General features: G+C 44.0%; 2 protein-coding genes across 2 annotated transcripts in view; one reads left to right on the forward strand and one right to left on the reverse strand.

The window, feature by feature from the left end:
- Positions 1-3,448, reverse strand: part of rb1 (retinoblastoma 1) — a 66,801-nt gene extending 63,353 nt beyond the window's left edge. Inside the window, exons 1-3 of the mRNA XM_048267818.1 lie at positions 3,103-3,448; positions 2,406-2,526; positions 2,203-2,306 (exon numbers count right to left, since the gene is read on the reverse strand). Of these exons, the coding sequence (XP_048123775.1) occupies positions 2,203-2,306; positions 2,406-2,526; positions 3,103-3,218 (341 nt within the window). The 5' untranslated portion in view covers positions 3,219-3,448. The remainder of the gene's footprint in view (positions 1-2,202; positions 2,307-2,405; positions 2,527-3,102) is intronic.
- Positions 3,449-4,288: 840 nt separating this feature from the next.
- ccdc61 (coiled-coil domain containing 61) lies at positions 4,289-18,596 on the forward strand. Its single transcript, XM_048230132.1, has 13 exons — positions 4,289-4,626; positions 5,422-5,577; positions 5,804-5,886; positions 7,474-7,634; positions 7,952-8,104; positions 8,718-8,981; positions 13,181-13,238; positions 15,404-15,686; positions 15,961-16,039; positions 16,480-16,686; positions 17,504-17,537; positions 17,807-17,879; positions 18,353-18,596. Exons 2-13 carry the CDS (start codon positions 5,430-5,432, stop codon positions 18,445-18,447), a joined length of 1,638 nt encoding a protein of 545 aa, XP_048086089.1. The 5' UTR covers positions 4,289-4,626; positions 5,422-5,429; the 3' UTR covers positions 18,448-18,596.
- The last annotated feature ends 738 nt before the right edge of the window (positions 18,597-19,334 follow it).

A 19,334-nucleotide genomic window follows, 5' to 3' on the forward strand; every position in this document is an offset into this window, starting at 1 on the left:
CAAGTGGACGAGTTGCAGCCACAATCTTTGGTCTAAACGGAGATTTGGTTAAAGGTTGTATCAGCGATTTCAGGCCCAAAAAAGGCCCAAACATAAATGATCACATTCATCTAATCTTTCCTAACGATACGCTAGCTGCCTACCCCATAAGCAGGCCGTCAAAAACACGCGTCTCTGTAGGCAGCCTAGGCTCCGAGATCTGTACACAAAAACAATTGCTACCAACATAGGTTGGCAACCACTCAAAGGCAAAAGGGTCATTCCGTGTGAAATCACCCAATTTCAGCACAATTTGGCAGGTGACCCTCTTCGAAAAAATCTGAAAAAAAATCACAGGTGTTTGTAGACCAAATCCATGCATAGATCTTAAATAGTATATCTGTATAACTAATCGTTGCAAAACTACAGCCCTTTGAAACTTTAAGCATCAAGATGGAGATCAGTGCTTTGTCTCCATGTGATCTGGGAAAGAAGTTGGAAAATGAATGTCATAAAGGAACATATTCAAGGAACAAAGGAATAGAGGAAGGAAAAGACTCATTTGTCAGATTTTTTGGGAGAGGGTGACCTGCCAGCCACTGGGTGATTTGACACGGAATGACCCAAAACAAAGTGTTTCAACCAATAACCGACGAAATGCGTGTTTAGGAGTTTCAATTGCAGGGGAGGGAGTAGCAAACTAGCTCTCTTTTGTTTGAACATCAACAGAAGTGAGGTATCCCCGCTATCGCTGATACAACGAGTTTGTGCGAGTTTGTGTGAAAGAATACAGACCATTTCCACAATTATGAACATACACACACAACAGCCATTTCAAAACACAAAAACAATATTGGAAAATACATTTCACAATTATAAACCAAGCCATATCAATCTCATGGCAGTAAAGCAGTACAAGTACAAAATCTTACAATGGTCCTTTAACCCTTAGAACCCAATTGACGCAAAGTGCGTCAAAAAAACACACCCTTTCTTCTCTGTTACATTGCTCCGGAACTGTTCATCGTAGCGAGATGAAACCTTTATTGCATGAGAGAGCAGAAGTGGGGCTTTCAAAAGAGACTACACACTTGTCTGTACAATCAAGTATGAAAATTAAAAAAAAAAATCATGAAATTAAATTGCATCATATTTACAGTCTATACTTCTCTGCGTTCACCTGCGCACCCATTACTCTCGTTTGAATTACTCGCGAACCCGTGATCACATCGATATGGCAAGCATATCAGATGAAAGAGGGGACACAGGGCTATCCATTGGTACCATGGCTTACCCCACGTTTTTGTCTGTTCTTGTGGTAAAGCATGTTTATAATCCAACGCTATCGTGTGTTTCTCTATGGCAGAGCATGTTCATAATCCGGTTTTGAAATCCTAGCAAATTCCTGCATCGCATCCAATTCAAGGCTCACATTGCATCCCAATTTGTTCAACAAAGAAACACCTTTTTTGCCTTTACTTTGTTCATAGCAATGCAGTAAAAAGTTGAGAATCATTATGAGTGCATTCACCATAGGCACGCAGGCTAACACGCAACATCGAGTCAAATTAGGTCAGATCAGTTATGGAGCGCAGAAAGGTCATTTTTCATCACTAAATAAAAAATGGCATTTATTTCCGTAAATTACACACCACATATTTCTGTAAATTGCTCAGCCCCAGAGTATCCCTCCAACATGGCAATTATATTGCCCGATTCAGGACAGTCTGCCCTACACACACATGAAATGCATGTAGAGCTATGAGCTTGCTGTGGTGAGATACATGTTGAAATTTTTATAATACGCTTTTTCTATTTTAATTCTTTAAAAATCAAAATAAACTCAATGCTAGTACTAATACATGAAATGATGGCAGATCTGAATAGCCTAGACTCTGCTGAAAAAAAACAATATATAATATGTGTGTGTGGTACTTACAATGACCAGAATAAATCCTTATGAATAAAGGTAGTGAAAATGCCCTAAAAACAGCTTAGGGTTCTAAGGGTTAAACAGACCTTATGCACTACCCACAGTGCTACAAATGGCAAAAACGCATTTTAACCCATTCACTTGCAGCTGAGTGTCTAATATTGTGAAACTGACACATTAAAAACACATCACCATGGTGCATCTGTCAATGTCACTATAACTGAAGGAAAGACAATAACATTTTGTTTACTTGACCTGACATACATGTAAAAGTTAAAAGTAGTTCTTACTTGAGGCCAGCAGCTTTCTGCACTTCTGTGAAGTTGGGGCTCAAGACATCCATGTCTATTCCAGCCACGAACAGACAGGCTGCCCACATCTTTTTGTTTGTGTCCTACAAGTGTAAAACAGCATTAGACGTTTACACACTGCTACAGCTGTAAGTGGTTACAATGTTAATGAATCTTAAAGCTGTGAAGTGATCAAAACATACGGGCATTTTCTCCGTGGATTCCGAAACTTTCTTCCATATTGACCAGGCGTGGTTACAGAGTGAATTTGTCACCTGGAGATCTTTGCAAAGGCTGACGAAATCCACTTCTTTGTCTCTATGCCTGGAGGAATACACCACGGAAAAACAACATACCATGACGTTAAAGCACGGGGTGGGGGTATGGGTATTTAAACGTGAAACCGAGCTAAACCATACACAGCTTTCATAAAATTAACAAAAAATATTTAAGAGAGATTAAGATCAATATGACAGCCAAACGTGATAGCTAGTACATACAACTGAATGTCGTTAATATAGCTGGCTAGTAGCAAGCTAGCAATGGCACATTTGCCTTCTTAATAATGCCTGGATAACAGCTAACGTTATCGCAGTGACGTTAACGCTAATGCATATTTTGCATCTCAACGAGAAACGTTTAAAAGCCAGACAAGGGAGTTCTCTGTGGTGTTGGTATATTTATATATACATTCAAACCAGAGCATCTATCCATAAAGTTTAACTTCGTGAACGATTATTTAGCTTGCCACAGTCGTCCGCGAGCTACATAACTATGCTAGCATGCTAGCGAGCGCTGAAGTAAAAAACAGAATCTGGTGGGACCTTGACAGGACATTCATAACATGGCTTACTAGTATCCATCAAAGATCTTATGTCAGACGAGTGAAACAGTACTTACTTAGGCGTGGACACAACAGAGTCATCTGAATTCTTGCTTGGAGACTTTACATTATCTGAACTGGTGACGTTTTGTTTTATTTCCTTGTTCTGTGGCGTCCGCTTCTTAGGAGGCATATTCGTACTATTAATGTTAGATTAAAACAGATGGTTCCTGAATATATTCAGCACTTTATCATACTAGCCGTGAAGCAGAATGTCCGTAGCTGTTTTAATGGAAATGTTGCAGTTGTTGTTGTTGTATGGCGATATTACTAAAGCTGAAAGACACACTGCGTCCAAAAACTCTAGTAGTTGTAACACTGAATCCGGAGAATATTCAGCTGATGTCAAACCGCGGGAAAAAAGAGAAACGAAACTTCCGTCTTGTGTTCGTCACTTCCGTCGACAAGGTGGCTGCGTTCACAGTTCATCACACAGTTGAACATCAGTCACTCGAGCTAAGCGCACTGGACATTGAGTTTTTGTTCTTCTAGTTTATTTACGCTGTGAGGGTTGTAAAATACATGGGGAATTCGCAGTTCTGTGTTATTCATAAAATAATGCTGGTCTTAAAAACGTTTTCCCTCATTACATTACATACATCTATTTTGCTACTTGGCTATTATGGATATTTGGTACAGCCCGTTCTATACAGTCTATGTTACAACCATTCAAAGGAATATCAAAGGAGAAGCTACAGTTTCAAAACACAAAATCATCTGTAGGTTAACTTTGCTCTACCTCAGTATCCCCAACCAGAATAGAAACAATCAGAAAATGTTTAATTTTCTCTCAAATGAAGGTAGAACATTATGATGATTATTCTGCTCCATTCTTAGCCGTTCTAATCTGAGCAGGACCATGAAATAGAACCAAATAGCAGCATGAATAGAACATGTTTTTCTTGAACGCTCCCCTAACCAGCTGCGTCCCTTGGCAACAAGCGGTGACCTGCCTGAACTGTTAAAACCTATTTTATATAGTTTATGGTTAAAACTGACTTAAGGTCAAATGTGACCATCCATTGCTTCGTCCTTTGCACCGCAAGGTAAACTAAAAAAATCTGACTTGCAAAAATCAGGACATTTGGACTTTTTGGAATTTTGTAGCAGTGGGCGTTATTAAAAGATTGGCAGGTAGAGCTGACAATGGCATTACCGCTAATGAGGTACGGCTGGCCAATGTATTCACTTGGCATTCTTTGGGGGGCGGTAGTTTTAAAATTCCCGGTTATTGAACCGCTGCTGTCTATCGTGTAGTTAGCTAACGTTAACCGTCATAGCCAGCCGCTGAGATATGTTTTCTGCCTTAAAGGACTGTAACATGACTTATTTTGAAAAGGATATCAAGTTGTATTGGCTATAAAATTAGCTAACGTTAGCTGGGCAACACACGTTCCGTACCGTACTACATTTCAACTGAGAGGCTAGCTTCCTATCACAAGATTACAGCGACACTGAACAGTTAAAGTTATTTCATCTAGAAACTCAATGTTACGTTAGTCAGTTAGCAGAGGTTAATACGCATCATTGCACTTAATCAGGTACGTATGGCGACTGGGCAAATTAACGTTATATCGAGAGCGATACAGATAATCTGGCTGATTATATTAGGGATGTTGGCAAATCGTGCATCATCCATATAGCTGCTACTATCGTTGTTGAACAGTTTGTGTTTGAGATCCTCTCATCACAACACTGGCTTAACGTTAGGTCAGCTAGGATGGCTAGCTAACGTTCTCGTTAGCTGATGTGTTAAATCGCTAGCTGTAGCGTTTGAGCTGATGAAATAAAACCCCAGGACAAGTAGGAATTAGTTTACAAACCAAGACAATGGTAACTGCAATATGGGTATCTGATTGTAAGTTGTCATTTGTGTTATGCATACAGCTTACCGACCTGGGATCATTGAGAGCACCTTGCTAGCCAGTTAACATCTGAGGTTTAATGTTATCTGTTTTGTTTTCTAATGTTGTTGACATTGAACACGGTAGAGGGCATCGTACACACTTCATTCTCTGTAGTGAAGAGCTCACAGATAGTGTGATCACTTGTAGGCATCTTAGCGCAAAATGCCTGACGTTAACCGTTAGCTTGCTTCTGCTTTTCTTAACGTTTTATGCCAAACGACAGCTGGTTGTTTAGCGTACGTATTTGAGTTAAATCTTAATCATTTGTGCATCATACATGTAACATTAGATAGTTTGTATTCACTTTTTGACTTAATGGATATTCATGACTGGGGTCACCCCTCTTTAGTGATGCCATCTGAAATAGAATGGCGTTGTCTTTTACTGTCTATGGTTGTGTCAGGTTACTATTGTCTTATCGGTTCCCAGGAATAGCCATGGAAGTGGGAACTGTCGTGCAGGAAGAGATGAAATTTCGCGGAGTGGAATTCTCCATAAAGACGGAGCTGGAGGAAGGCTTGCTGACGGTGGAGATTTCGGACGTTATGACAGCTGACCAGTGGCGAGGGGAGTTTGATCCTGCCTGTAAGTGAGGACCGTTCAATAAATTAATACAAAACCTTACGGCTACTGATCATGCATGGGGCACTTTCAAATTTAGGCCTTTCTGACTCTTACGAATAGTGCTTGGTAAATTATTCATTGGTGTGAGGATATATACATTTTCTAACGTTGCCGGATTCTTTTTTGACCCAGTGCCATTCCTTGTGCACATTGTGATGTGCAAAATGGGTTTTTCTCTCATTATCAGATATTGAGGACCTCACGCGCAAGACGGGCAATTTCAAACAGTTTCCCATCTTCTGTAGCATGCTGGAATCTGCAGTCAGCAAGGTTGGTTTAGAAGGAGATAGACACTGACAGACTGATTTACATCAGGGGTGGAGCCAGACATTTGAAACATTGGGGGCTTAGCCCAGTGTCACACACAGGAAAGCTAGGGGGTCCGGGGGCATGCACCCCCGGCAGAACATTTTGAAAAATAACCCCTTAAATAATGACTTCTAGTGAATTCTGTGTAAACTAATGGACACATTGAGACTTTAAAAATGTGAGACTCAAGGTATATCTGACTTGGGTCTTTCAAAAGGGGTCTATAGGCATAGCCTGTCTGATCAGCAGGCACTTAGTTAATTAAGCGTTTTTTATGAGTTATGGTTTGTATATTATAGGTTAGTATACTATGCTGTGATAACCCTGATGGGATGCTACCTTGTCTCAATACATGTTTACTTTGAACTCTGGCAAAAGTAGCCTTATGGCCAGGTTTAGCACAGCCCCACACATTGTGAACCCACTTGTTATAATGTTCAATGGAACACAATAATTCAGGGCTTAAAGCTAATTTTTCAAAATGGGGGAATTCTCCCCTTCAGTGCTTCACATAGGGGGACTAATTCAGTTGGGGAGGGGTGGGATGCATATAAATTGTACAAACTGAAGTCGCATTTTCCTTATAGGCCTTACAGGCGTCAATGAGAGAACACTTACACTTACATGATTTTGGTTTCGATTTTCTAATTGGAGTAAGTCTTTGTGACAACACGTCATGATACATTTGATCATGTTTGATCGTTGTTTTGGTACTATGAAGCATCTTTTACGTAATTAATGCGCACTCTAGAAAGTGAAAGTAGCCTAACCTAGGCCTATGCGCTGTGTCTGAGCTGTCTGTGCACGTCTGCAATTGATTACGTTCCTCAAATAGAACACATCAATCTCATGGTATTGTTTGCCCTAAAATGCATGAAACATGCAAATTCAAAATCCTGCCGGTAGCCACGTTACATCTCCGTTTCATATTTGTCTCGTCTACAAGCCTACAATAAATTAATTGAACGAACTCAACTGACAACAGGTAAATCTACTGATTCGGTCATTGAGACTCTATAAATACAGTACAACAAACTTTCTGTCTTTTTGAAGTTTATTTTTGTATTCCGGGGTACAGTAGCCTAATTGCCTAATGTCTTGACAATAGTTTTTCTTACCGCTTGCTGTTTAAACTGACTGTAAACCGCTACATCTCGGCTGTGCCATTGCCTAAACTCATCGTGTGGGAAATCAGATTATCTGTCAATATTGGGCTTTGAAAATAAGGGATAGCCTATTTGCTCAGTAATAGTAGCCTACATTTTGTAACATTTATAGAGAAACCAAGGGAAATTTAAATTAGAAATTAGAATCGTTGGAAATTGAAAACACATACAAAAAAAGATTCGGGGCTTTTGAAAAAAGATTCGGGGCTTGAGCCCCCGAAGCCACCCCCTCGCTCCGCCAATGATTTACATGACTCTGTACGGTACATATTTTGACACATATGAATGAATGTACACAGTCCCGCTACTGCTTCTAGTCCTCATTGGGTTCTGTGGTTATTGGTCAAAGTTCTGATTAAAACCCAAACTGTGTTTCCTTCAGAGAAGTGAGGCGGTGGCGCTGGACCTCCTGACCTATGCTGACCTGGAGCTGCTCCGTAACCGGAAGGCCGGCGTTGTGGGACGCCCCCGGGGCCAGCAGCAGTCGCCCGCCCTGAGTGCCAAACGCTACCTCATCCTCATCTACACTGTGGAGTTCGACAGGTGAGTGTTCTGAGTGCCAAACACTAGCTCATCCTCATCTACACTGTGGAGTTCGACAGGTGAGTGCCAAATGCTACCTCATCCTCATCTACATTGTGGAGTTCGACAGGTGAGTGCCAAACGCTAGCTCATCCTCATCTACACTGTGGAGTTCGACAGGTGAGTGCCAAACGCTACTTCATCCTCGAGGTGTAAATTTGTCTCAAAGATGTCCATCTCGGGTGTATTATAGCTAAACTTAATTTCTAAATACTGATATCACCTGTGTTTTCTCAGTTCAGGTTCTGTTACCCATAACCTGTTTTTTCTGTGTTCAGGATACACTATCCATTACCCCTGCCATATATGGGGAAGCCCGACCCAGCGGCCCTTCAGAAAGAGATCCGAGCGTTGCGGGCTGAACTAAGCGCTCTTTCTCACAGAGGAGACACCAGACCATCAGATTATGAGACTCGCCGACTAAGAGCCGAGTATGTTCAAGTGATAAAGATTCTGCCTTCCATTTCATAGAGTTTTGGATGGACTACTTCAGCATCCTTGTTAAGTTGTACTTCTTAATCAACCAGTTATGGAAGTTGTAAATACTCTCATTTTCAGATGGATAATATGTATGTCATTAGATGTAATAGTGCAGCTATGAATAGAGGGAAGTCCTTGTGTTCGTTGTGTGACGGTCAGGCGTGGATTTCAATGAAACATTGCTGAAGGTGCGATTGACATACGCATGATTGGTTATCGTGTGATGGTTAGGCGTGGATTTGAACATTGCTGAAGATGCCATTGGGGCAGCCGTGGCCTACTGGTTAGCGCCTCGGACTTGTAACTGGAGGGTTGCCGGTTCGAACCCCGACCAGTAGGAATGGCTGAAGTGCCCTTGAGCACCTAACCCCTCACTGCTCCCAGAGCGCCGCTGTTGTAGCAGGCAGCTCACTGCGCCGGGATTAGTGTGTGCTTCACCTCACTGTGTGTTCACTGTGTGCTCTGTGTGTTTCACTAATTCACAGATTGGGATAAATGCAGAGACCAAATGTATATACTTACACTTATTGACAGACGCATGTTTGTTGTTACCTTTTCTCTTAGACTGGCTCTGGTCAGAGAGGAGAAGGAGGCCCTGGCCAAGGCTCTGGAGCGTCTGCAGGGGGCGGGGGCGGGGGCCACCCCAGGGGCGGCCATAGGGCTGCGGGACGCAGTGCGGAGCCTGGAGGAACAGCTGCTCCGAGAAAGAGCCAAGAGCCAGCGCTCCGCCAGCAAGAGAGGTCAGGAGCAGCGCGTCCTCATGGAACAGGTCAGATCACACACACTCGCACACTCACACACACACACACACACTTTATATACGCACAGGTCAGATCACTCACACACACACACTTTATATACGCACAGGTCAGATCACACACACACACTTTTATATACGAACGAGTCAGATCACACACACACACACACACACTTTATATACGAACGGGTCAGATCACACACACACACTTTATATACGAACGGGTCAGATCACACGTGCACACACACACACACACACACTTTATATACGAATGGGTCAGATCACACGTGCACACACACACACACACTAGGGCTGAAACGATTCATCGAGTTACTCGAATAACTCTATTACAAAAATTACTCAAGGCAAAAACCCTGCCTCGAAGTAGGGCTGTCACTTTTGTGAAAAAATCCTGTTTGATTCTTGAGACATAATTGTTCATTGAATCGATTGTAAAATCGATTTTTCATGTCAAAAGACGTTTAAATTTTCAACGCCAAATATAGGCCAATCCACGAACAACTAGGCATTAGGACGAACGTAAAGGGGGCACTTGAAGACGCACAGGCCAGCAATATTTCTGATGATTTCTTGGCGTGAAGTTTCGTGCACAATGACAAACAGGAGTGCAACATTCTCGAAAAACAATAAGCAGAGTGGACTGTCATAATATCAGTGAAAAACATTACTGCAGGCTTCAACGTGGCTGCGTTTACAATTAGAAATGTCAAACAAATTTCCGCCACGTGAGAACTCACGACTGCACAGTTTGCATACCGCTTTGTCCTTCTCCATAGTTTGATATACCCAAACCCCGAAGTGCTTCCATATCGAACTCCTCAAGTTATTAGGGCCTATCACTCGTCTCTCTCATGTCGCACAGGTCGCACATGATCGCGTTGTCCTCAATTTTTTGGCAAAACACCAGCAGCACAGCAGCCGATTGAAACCGCTGTTTCCGGTGCGTAAAATTGGTGGGAATTTTCTTTTTTAGCTTTTCGCAATGCTTACTGCACTTCGAATTCTTTTGTTATTTTTCTGCTTGTTTGTGAGTTTTGTTACATCTAGATTTTTTATTTGTTTAATTCGTTTAAAATTAATAGTGTACATATTTGGTTAAATTCGATTCCCTATTTTAGTTTTCGAAACTTGTGTTGGTTGGTTTTATCTATCTACGTAGCCAGCCTACATTGATGTTGGCTGATTTTAATCACAAACTGTATTTGTAGCGATGTTGTGATATAATCAATGTTTAGCTTTGGTGTTTTTAAGTAGTAAACTTATTCACGTTCAATTGCAAGACAGTATGCCTAAAAAAGAAACCCTTCTTATACACATGCATGCGCCCTCATCTTTCCTCACACACAGCTAGCGTGTACACACACACACACACACACACACACACAGGTTGCTAGGTTACCATAGCAAATAGGCTCACCCCAGAAATTATTTTTTAGTAGCCTAATGGTAAAATTATTTGTTAGTAGCCTAATGCCAAATGCTGCAGGTGTAGAAATCTATATAAAACAGACATATTTCCTTTGATGTCAGGTCTAGATTACAGCATAAAACTCGTTGTGCATGTTAAATTGCTTTCCCTCTTCTCCCTCCCAGCACATAGTATGGACAGCTTTGTTCGCCCAGCTAAGTCATGCACAAGAGGCTGCAATTTTATAGAGAGCATTTTGAACATTATTTAATTGTTGGCACTGGCACTTATAAACACTAAATGGGTAAATTGCAATAAATGGGCTTAGTTTTGGAGCCAAATGTTGAGTTAGAATAAAATAGATCATTTTAAAATGTCATTTTTGTTATGCATTATTTGTTTTGGTTGTTTAAAAATGCAAATTTATCCGATTAATCAAATAAAGTGCTAAATTAATTGATTAAAAAAGAATCGATTGTTGCAAAATGCAAATAAAATTATCGGTTTAGTATATCGATAAAGTGCTAGCAGTAATTAGTACAAGTAGTAGTAGCAGCAGCAGTAGTAGCAGTAGTAGTAGTAGTAGTAGTAGTAGTAGTAGTAGTAGTAGTAGTAGTAGTAGTAGTAGTAGTAGTAGTAGTAGTAGTAGTAGTCCATCCTAGTGGTATTAGTACAATTCATAGTAGTAAGAGTATTTTAAGATTTCATTTTTTTATATTAATAATCTTTTTAGCTAGAAGAACTAGTGGCTCTAGCTATACTATGATAGTGGTAAAAAGTCTGGGATTTCATGTGGTACTGGTCGTAGATTCTCTCTGTCTTGTGGTGGTGAGTGCACCGACTCCTCTTGCTCTTCTGTCCCTTTGTGTGTGTGTGAGCACCCACTCCTTTTTCTTCTGTCCCTTGTGTGTGTGTGTGAGTACCGAACCTCTTGCTCTTCTGTCCCTTTGTGTGTGTGTGGTGAGTAAATCACTGTCTTCTCTTCTGTCCCTTGTGTGTGTGTGTGTGTTGTGTGTGTGTGTGTGTGTGTGAGTACCGACTCCTCTTGCTCTTCTGTCCCTTGTGTGTGTGTGTGAGTGCCGACTCCTCTTGCTCTTCTGTCCCTTGTGTGTGTGTGTGTGTGTGTGTGTGAGCCCTTCCTCTTGTGTCTTCTGTCCCTTGTGTGTGTGTGTGTGTGTGAGTACCGACTCCTCTTGCTCTTCTGTCCCTTGTGTGTGTGTGTGTGTACCGACTCCTCTTGCTCTTCTGTCTCTTGTGTGTGTGTGTGTGTGTGTGTGTGTGTGTGTGTGTGTGCCGGCTCCTCTTGCTCTTCTGTCCCTTGTGTGTGTGTGTGTGTGTGTGAGTACCGACTCCTCTTGCTCTTCTGTCCCTTGTGTGTGTGTGTGTGTGTGTGTGTGTGTGTGTGAGTACCGACTCCTCTTGCTCTTCTGTCCCTTATTGTGTGTGTGTGTGTGTGAGCACCGACTGCTCTTGCTCTTTCCTTGTCCCTTGTGTGTGTGTGTGTGAGTTCCTCTTGCTCTTCTGTCCCAGTGTGTGTGTGAGTACCGACTGCTCTTGCTCTTCTGTCCCTGTGTGTGTGTGTGTGTGTGAGTACCGACTGCTCTTGCTCTTCTGTCCCTTGTGTGTGTGTGTGTGTGTGAGTACCGACTCCTCTTGCTCTTCTGTCCCTTGTGTGTGCGCAGTGTGTGTGAGCACCGAATTCTCTTTGCTCTTCTAGTAGTATAGTAGTAGTAGTAGTAGTAGTAGTAGTAGTAGTAGTAGTAGTAGTAGCAGTAGTAGTAGGTGTGTGTGTGATACCGACTCCCTCTTGCTCTCTTCTGTCCCTCCAGTGAGTGTTTTTAAGATTTTGCATTTTTTTTATATGTAATAATCCTCTTTTTCTGTCCACGAAGTGTGTGTGAACCCGACTGGGCTCAGAGTCCCTTGCACTGTGTGTGTGTGAGTACCGCTCTTGCTCTTCTGTCCCTTGTGTGTGTGTGTGTGAACTGGTTTCTTCTGGGCTAACTGGCGCGGCCGGGTGAGTACCGACTCCTCTTGCTCTTCTGTCCCTGTGTGTGTGTGTGTGTGTGAGTACCGACTCCTTGCTCTTCTGTCCCTTGTGTGCGTGTGAGTACCGACTCCTCTTGCTCTTCTGTCCCTTGTGTGTGTGTGTGTGTGTGTGAGTACCGACTCCTCTTGCTCTTCTGTCCCTTGTGTGTGTGTGAGTACCGACTCCTCTTGCTCTTCTGTCCCTTGTGTGTGTGTGTGTGTGTGTGTGTGTGTGTGTGTGTGAGTACCGACTCCTCTTGCTCTTCTGTCCCTTTGTGTGTGTGTGTGTGTGAGTACCGACTCCTCTTGCTCTTCTGTCCCTGTGTGTGTGTGTGTGTGTGTGTGTGTGTGTGTGAGTACCGACTCCTCTTGCTCTTCTGTCCCTTGTGTGTGTGTGTGTGTGAGTACCGACTGCTCTTGCTCTTCTGTCCCTTGTGTGTGCGTGTGTGTGTGAGTACCGACTCCTCTTGCTCTTCTGTCCCGTGTGTGTGTGAGTACCGACTGCTCTTGCTCTTCTGTCCCTTGTGTGTGTGTGTGTGTGTGAGCCGACTGCTCTTGCTCTTCTGTCCCTTGTGTGTGTGTGTGTGTGTGTGCTTTTGATGGTGCGTGGCTCCCGCCAAACTGTTTTTGTGTCGGGCACGGTGCACCTCGTCAGCAGAGCGACCGGTCACTGTCACAAAATATTCTAAAGGTCTCACTCACTCTGGTGAAAATTGGATGAAAGATGCTTTTGACAAGCAACATTTCCCCATCCAGGAGCAGCATGGATAATATCTCTAATTAAATAGTAGAGATGCACTTTATTATTCGTAGGGAAGCCCCAATTTCCCAACTACGTAAGGCCCGTCTGGCTACACGCTACTTGAGCTTGGTTGGTTACCTCTTCCTCAAAATAATGTCAGCTGTGTGGATGTATTTCACCATTCTAACAAGATCTGTATTGAATCTGTACAGCCCAAAATGCACTTGTGAATGGTCCTCCGTTTTAACCCAGTTTAACCTAAGCAGAGCGGAGCTCAGCCTACACAGAGTGCATTGCCTTCTTGTGCTGGTTTGTCTGCACTTTACTGCGCTAGTTGGGGAAACAAATAAACAAACTCTTTGGTGGGACGAGTCAGTAGATATGGGTGTGAGGCAGAGCTCAAATCAAATCAAAGCTGATTGCCGCAGCCCCATGTTGCCGTGTGGTTGCATGTTGTAAGTGGTGGTCAACCCAAACAGTTCACTTTGTTTCCTGCTGAAGGGCATGTCATGTAGAGGTTCAGATTTTAAGATCAAGATGTTCTTCTGTTCACAAAAATATTTGAAAATGGCTGCGCAGACGTCCTCCAAGGCCAAATGGCTTATCTCGCAATGTTAACGGACACACACACACACACACACACACAAACACCATTTGGATCCGATCCTGACAGGTTTGTCCCTGGCCCAACGCAGGGGAAATGGAAAATTGGCCTGGCAGTAAGTTCTGTGTTATCCTGCTGGTAAATAAAGACATAAATAAATAAACAAGGAAACAAGCGAAGCACAAGCTCCTCAGTGGAGATGAGCAGCTCCTTAGCCCTGGGAAATGGCACGCGTGCTCCACACACACACACACACACACTCTAGCCCTGGTGGGAAATGGCACCTGTGCTCTTAATCAGCTTTGAGTCACGCCACTCTATCCTCTTTAAGACCCTGGCGTGGGCTCTGGACCTGACACACTGGTTGTGTGTGTGTGTGTGTGTGTGTGTATGTGTGTGTGTGTGTGTGGGCTCTGCACCAGACTAGTCGTGTGTGTGGGTTCTGCACCACACTGGTCGTGTGTGTGTGTGGGCTCTGCATCAGAGTGGTCGTGTGTGTGTGTGTGGGCTCTGCATCAGAGTGGTCGTGTGTGTGTGTGTGGGCTCTGCACTAGAGTGGTCGTGTGTGTGGGTTCTGCACTAGAGTGGTCGTGTGTGTGGGCTCTGCATCAGAGTGGTCGTGTGTGTGGGTTCTGCATCAGAGTGTGTGTGGGCTCTGCATCAGAGTGGTTGTGTGTGTGTGTGTGTGTGTGTGTGGGCTCTGTGCTGTGCCGTGCTGGTGTGTGTGTGTGTGTGTGGGCTCTGCATCAGAGTGGTCTTGTGTGTGTGTGTGTGTGTGTGTGTGTGTGGGCTCTGCATCAGAGTGGTCGTGTGTGTGTGGGCTCTGCATCAGAGTGGTTGTGTGTGTGTTGCTGTTCTACTGCTCCTGCCACTGTGACTTCAAATCAGATGACATAACTTGCGCAGATCCATCTCTTTGGATATGTAAAAGTAGGCCAGCAGGTCTTATATAATCTTGCTCTGCCAGTGTGTGTGCGAGGAGGATTGTCTGCTTTATGCAGCGCATGGCTTGTAGTGGGGTCATCATGCAACCGGAATATCCCGAGCTGTGTTCAGATGTTATGGTTACATTAAAGCTCTGTCCATGACCTTCCATATAGCCCTTTAAATGTAGATAGACTTGAGCCGAGACCTCAGCAGTCAAGAGGCTTGGTCTTAAACCAGAAAGAGACCTCAGCAGTCAAGAGGCTTGGTCTTAAACCAGAAAGAGACCTCAGCAGTCAAGAGGCTTGGTCTTAAACCAGAAAGAGACCTCAGCAGTCAAGAGGCTTGGCCAGCAGCAGAGCGCTTATGGAAGTGTGCTAGTTGATGAGTGTGCTAGTTGACAGCCAGAGTGGCTAGACGCTAGAGGGGAGTTCCTCTGTCCTGACGGGTACACATATTCGTACCGAACTGTTTAGCTACAGGTTTTAAGGTTCAATACAGATACAGGAGTTAGTTTAGCTAGAGGACGTAAGGCTCCATACGATATACAATATTCTCTTTTGCAGTCAGTGGAGTTCACTAGTCTCATATTTCACTCTAACTGTATGTGACAGCTCTTCATTATAGGCCTAGTTATCGATCTCTTGATTATAGGCTTAGTTATTTATATAAAAGTACCAAATTGTTGTGTGGTGTTAGCTTTTAGTGTATGTTTACCGTTTTAGTGTATGTTTACCGTTTTTGTGTTGTATGTTTACCGTTTTAGTGTATGTTTACCGTTTTAGTGTATGTTTGCTGTAGTCGTTTCCGTGGTGTTGTCCACAGGAGGGCGACCCCTCTGTCCGGCGGCTGCGGCGGCTCGCGGGGCGACGCGGAGCTTCGGCGCTCCTCCTCCAGGGAGCGCCGCGTGAGCCGCATGATCGCCAGGGCTCGCTCCGGATCCCGTGAGCGCATTGACGACAGGGGTCGAAAGTCGGAGGAGAGGGGCAGGAGAGCCGATTCCACAGGCCCACGCTCCTACATCGCTCGACCCTCCCCTTCTCCCACAGGTCATCCAGCACTTCATTTCTGACATTCTTACATTTAATCGTGTTTATACTTCTGCAGTTTTTTTTTTGTAAAAATGTCTTTGACATGTAAATGTAATACAGGACCCTACTGGAGGATATAAGCTTTACATAACATAAACAAACATAATTGAAACTGTTAAAGACTAGTCCAGTCCAGGTGAGTCTTGTGACTAAGTAGTAAGTGTGATGGCATCAGCCTGGCTGGGCAGAATAGAAATGGCTGCTCAGCTGTGTTTGATCCTCTCCTCCTCAGGATCAAGGACTCCCAGGTTCGATCCGACTGCGTTCATCCAGGAGCGACAGCGTCGGCAGAGAGAGGCAGAGCTCAAAAAGTAAGTTCATCTTTTGTTGCTCACTGCAGCTAAAGGACACCGTGAAGAAGCCTAGTGTGAGGCGCTTATGTTTGTTGTTACTAGTGATGAAACGACTAGTAATGGATCCACTGGATCTGTCTCCTGGCGCTCATTCCAACTAGCCAGGGTGTCTGATGCTGTGGTCAGAGTTGTGGTCGGATCTGAGACCGGGTGGAGTGACCGTTCTCTCTCTCCTGTATTTTGTGGGACCAGGGCATTGCAGAAGTCAGTAAACCACATGCTAAGCGTTATAAGTGCACTGACTCAGCCTTTAGCCATTTTAGCCACAACTAGCGGCATACAGTACAAACTGTTGTTTTGTTAATAGTTGTCCAGTTGATGAAGCCCTTACTGTGGACTGACTCTACTGTTTACTGCCCCTACTGCCCTGAGCACCATTTTGTGCCGTGTGTGTCCAGTCAGCGTAAGGTCCGGCGGGACATGCTGGCGTCTCCGTCGCTGGTGGAGCGTGGACGCTCTCGCTCGCGGGAGCTCGGCGTCCAGCTGGTGCGAACGGGCAGTGGTGGGCGGGGCCGCAGCCTCTCGGTGGAGAGCCGCAGGAGCCAGCGGTCCTCAGGGAGCTCCATCACCGAGCTGGACGAGCTGGCCAAACCCCTGGCATCACGGTCAGTGCCCCTCAGCGGACATCTCTACTGCAGGAATGTGCTCAGAGTTGCTGAGATCTCTTCCTTCCTTCCTTCCTTCCTTTCTTTCTTTCTTTCTCTCCCTCCTCCTCCTTCTCCCTGCATTCTGTTTCTTTCTACACGGCATGAGAGAAACACGAGTTGTCCAGGGGTTAGATTTGTCTGCCATAAAAACAAATACATTTCAACCTAACTCAAAACATTTTATTTATAGACCATTTCTGTACCACTATATAATTAAAAAATAAAACAATAATAATATGTTTATGTTTTGCATGATGAACGTAAATAGCATGGACACCATAAGGTCATTTCATTTCACAAGTGAAGCGACTAGAAGGAACTGAGCAGCTTTAAGCAGATCTAGGCCAGTCCTGAGCAGCCTGCCCTTAGCCCTCTGCTCCTCACGCTTGCTCTGTCTCCCCCAGTGGGAGCATATGGCAGTGCTCATTTTGATGCGTTTTGGCTCCATGTCTCGGGAACAGAAGGCAACTGCAGGCTGTGCTGCCATGCAGTCGTGCTTTTCACGGTCATCGCTTTTGCTCTGTCTGCTCTGAGTGATCAGGGTGAACTTGTGTTAAAACCGCATATCAGTCATGTGTCATACGTGTGATCAGGGTGAACTTGTGTTAAAACCGCATATCAGTCATGTCATACGTGTGATCAGGGTGAACTTGTGTTTAAAACCGCATATCAGTCATGTGTCATGCGTGTGATCAGGGTGAACTTCATGTGTCATACGTGTGATCAGGGTGAACTTCATGTTTCATACGTGTGCTATTATGGTCTGTTCTTTCAGTGGGAGAAAAGTCATCTACAACGGTCCCTCCTCGGTAAGTAGAGAGCACTGTTCTTTTCGTCTTATTTATTTATTTATTTAATCAGAGGGCTGCCTTTATTTTGATATCTAGTGAAGGAACAGGAAGTGACAGGAAAGGAATGGGAGAGCGAGACTTGGGGAGGGATGGGGAATGTCCTGGGCTTGGATTTGGACCTGGCTTCCTGTTGGCACTTGACCAGTACAGAAACTATTGACCTGAAGACTTTGTTGAGTCCACTGATCATTGTCTAGGAGGTCATGTGTTGCTCCATCTCTTCACAGACGAGAGGCAGACATCTGACCAAGAAGCCCATGTGTAGCACACCAACCCGGAGGATGAGGATGAATGACCGAGGTTTTGCATGATTTTATTTATTTTATATTTATATTTACCTGTTTATTTGTTTTATCATCTTATTGGCCTCAAATGTGTAACTCCATGCAAGTGTTCCATCACATCCATAACTCTCGTCATTTGATTTTGAATCTGAAATAAAATGTAAATGATGCCCATCAAGGTGCAATATAGGCCGCAGGGACAGCCTAAAATAGACATTTGCATCGCTGTCCTCCTGTAATGATGCAGTGGTGTGTGTGTGTATGTGTGTGTGTGTGTGTGTGTGTGTGTGTGTGTTTTATGTGTTTATGCTGCAGAGAGAGAGAAGGTGTGTGTGTGTGTGCGCGCGCTGCAGAGAGAGAGAAGCTGCTAAATGAAATAGACATTTGCATTGAATTGCTCATCGTTGTGTAATGATGCAGATACAGATGCAGTGCAGAGTGTTTATCCTGCTGTGTGTGTGTGTGTCTGTCTGTCTCTCTGTGTGTCAGAAACATCCATTGACACCGGGGCAGACCTATCGGAGATTGACGCTCGACTTCAGGCCTTGCAGGACTACATGCGAGAGCTGGACACTGGACATTGATGTTTTTAAACGTACATTCCCTGCAGGACTATGTGCGGGAGCTGGACATTGATGTTTTTAAACGTACATTCCCTGTGTGCACTAAGCTACTGTTGTGGTGGAGGAGGAGGAGGACTGTTACCACATGGTGAAGAAGCTACTGTTGGGGATGGGGGTTGTGGTGGTGGTGGAGGAGGAGGAGGAGGAGGAGGAGGAGGAGGTGGTGGAGGAGTACTGTTACCACATGGTGAAGTACATGTTGATTTTGACGTGTACGTCCTGAGAAGGTGTAGTGTAGGCCAAACCCTTTACCCTAGTTTATATGAACTGCCCCTGCAGCTGGACTCTTGTTCCTAATGAGGAGATGAAGCCACTGTTGCCACGGACACCGTTATGACACGGGACCATATTTCCCCCAAAGCCTAACCTCAGAATATGTTGACATTGACAATCACTTAGTGCATGGTGACAGTGACGGCCATGTGTGCTGTCTGTTTGGCACTTTGAACATGTAAATATCTTTTTATTTGAATCGTTTCAGTTTTTCTCTTTGTCAAAGATTTTGAGCGGTGTTTTTATATCAATTACATTGTGTCTGAGTCTCTTTTTAATCATATTTTCAAATAGGCATTTTGCTTCAGCGGAGAAAAGATGTGACATGTGAATCACCTCCCTGGCAATCCCACTGCGCTTCCTTTATCTAAAGGGGCCAGGACGATAGCTTATTTATAGAACCTCACTACGATTCCTTTATCTAAAGGGGCCAGGACGATAGCTTATTTATAGAACCTCACTACGATTCCTTTATCTAAAGGGGCCAGGACGATAGCTTATTTATAGAACCTCACTACGATTCCTTTATCTTAAGGAGCCAAGAGACGATAGCTTATTTTATAGAACATTATTAC

The sequence above is a fragment of the Alosa alosa genome, chromosome 2 (genome assembly GCF_017589495.1).
Source record: "Alosa alosa isolate M-15738 ecotype Scorff River chromosome 2, AALO_Geno_1.1, whole genome shotgun sequence".
Classification (NCBI taxonomy): domain Eukaryota; kingdom Metazoa; phylum Chordata; class Actinopteri; order Clupeiformes; family Clupeidae; genus Alosa; species Alosa alosa.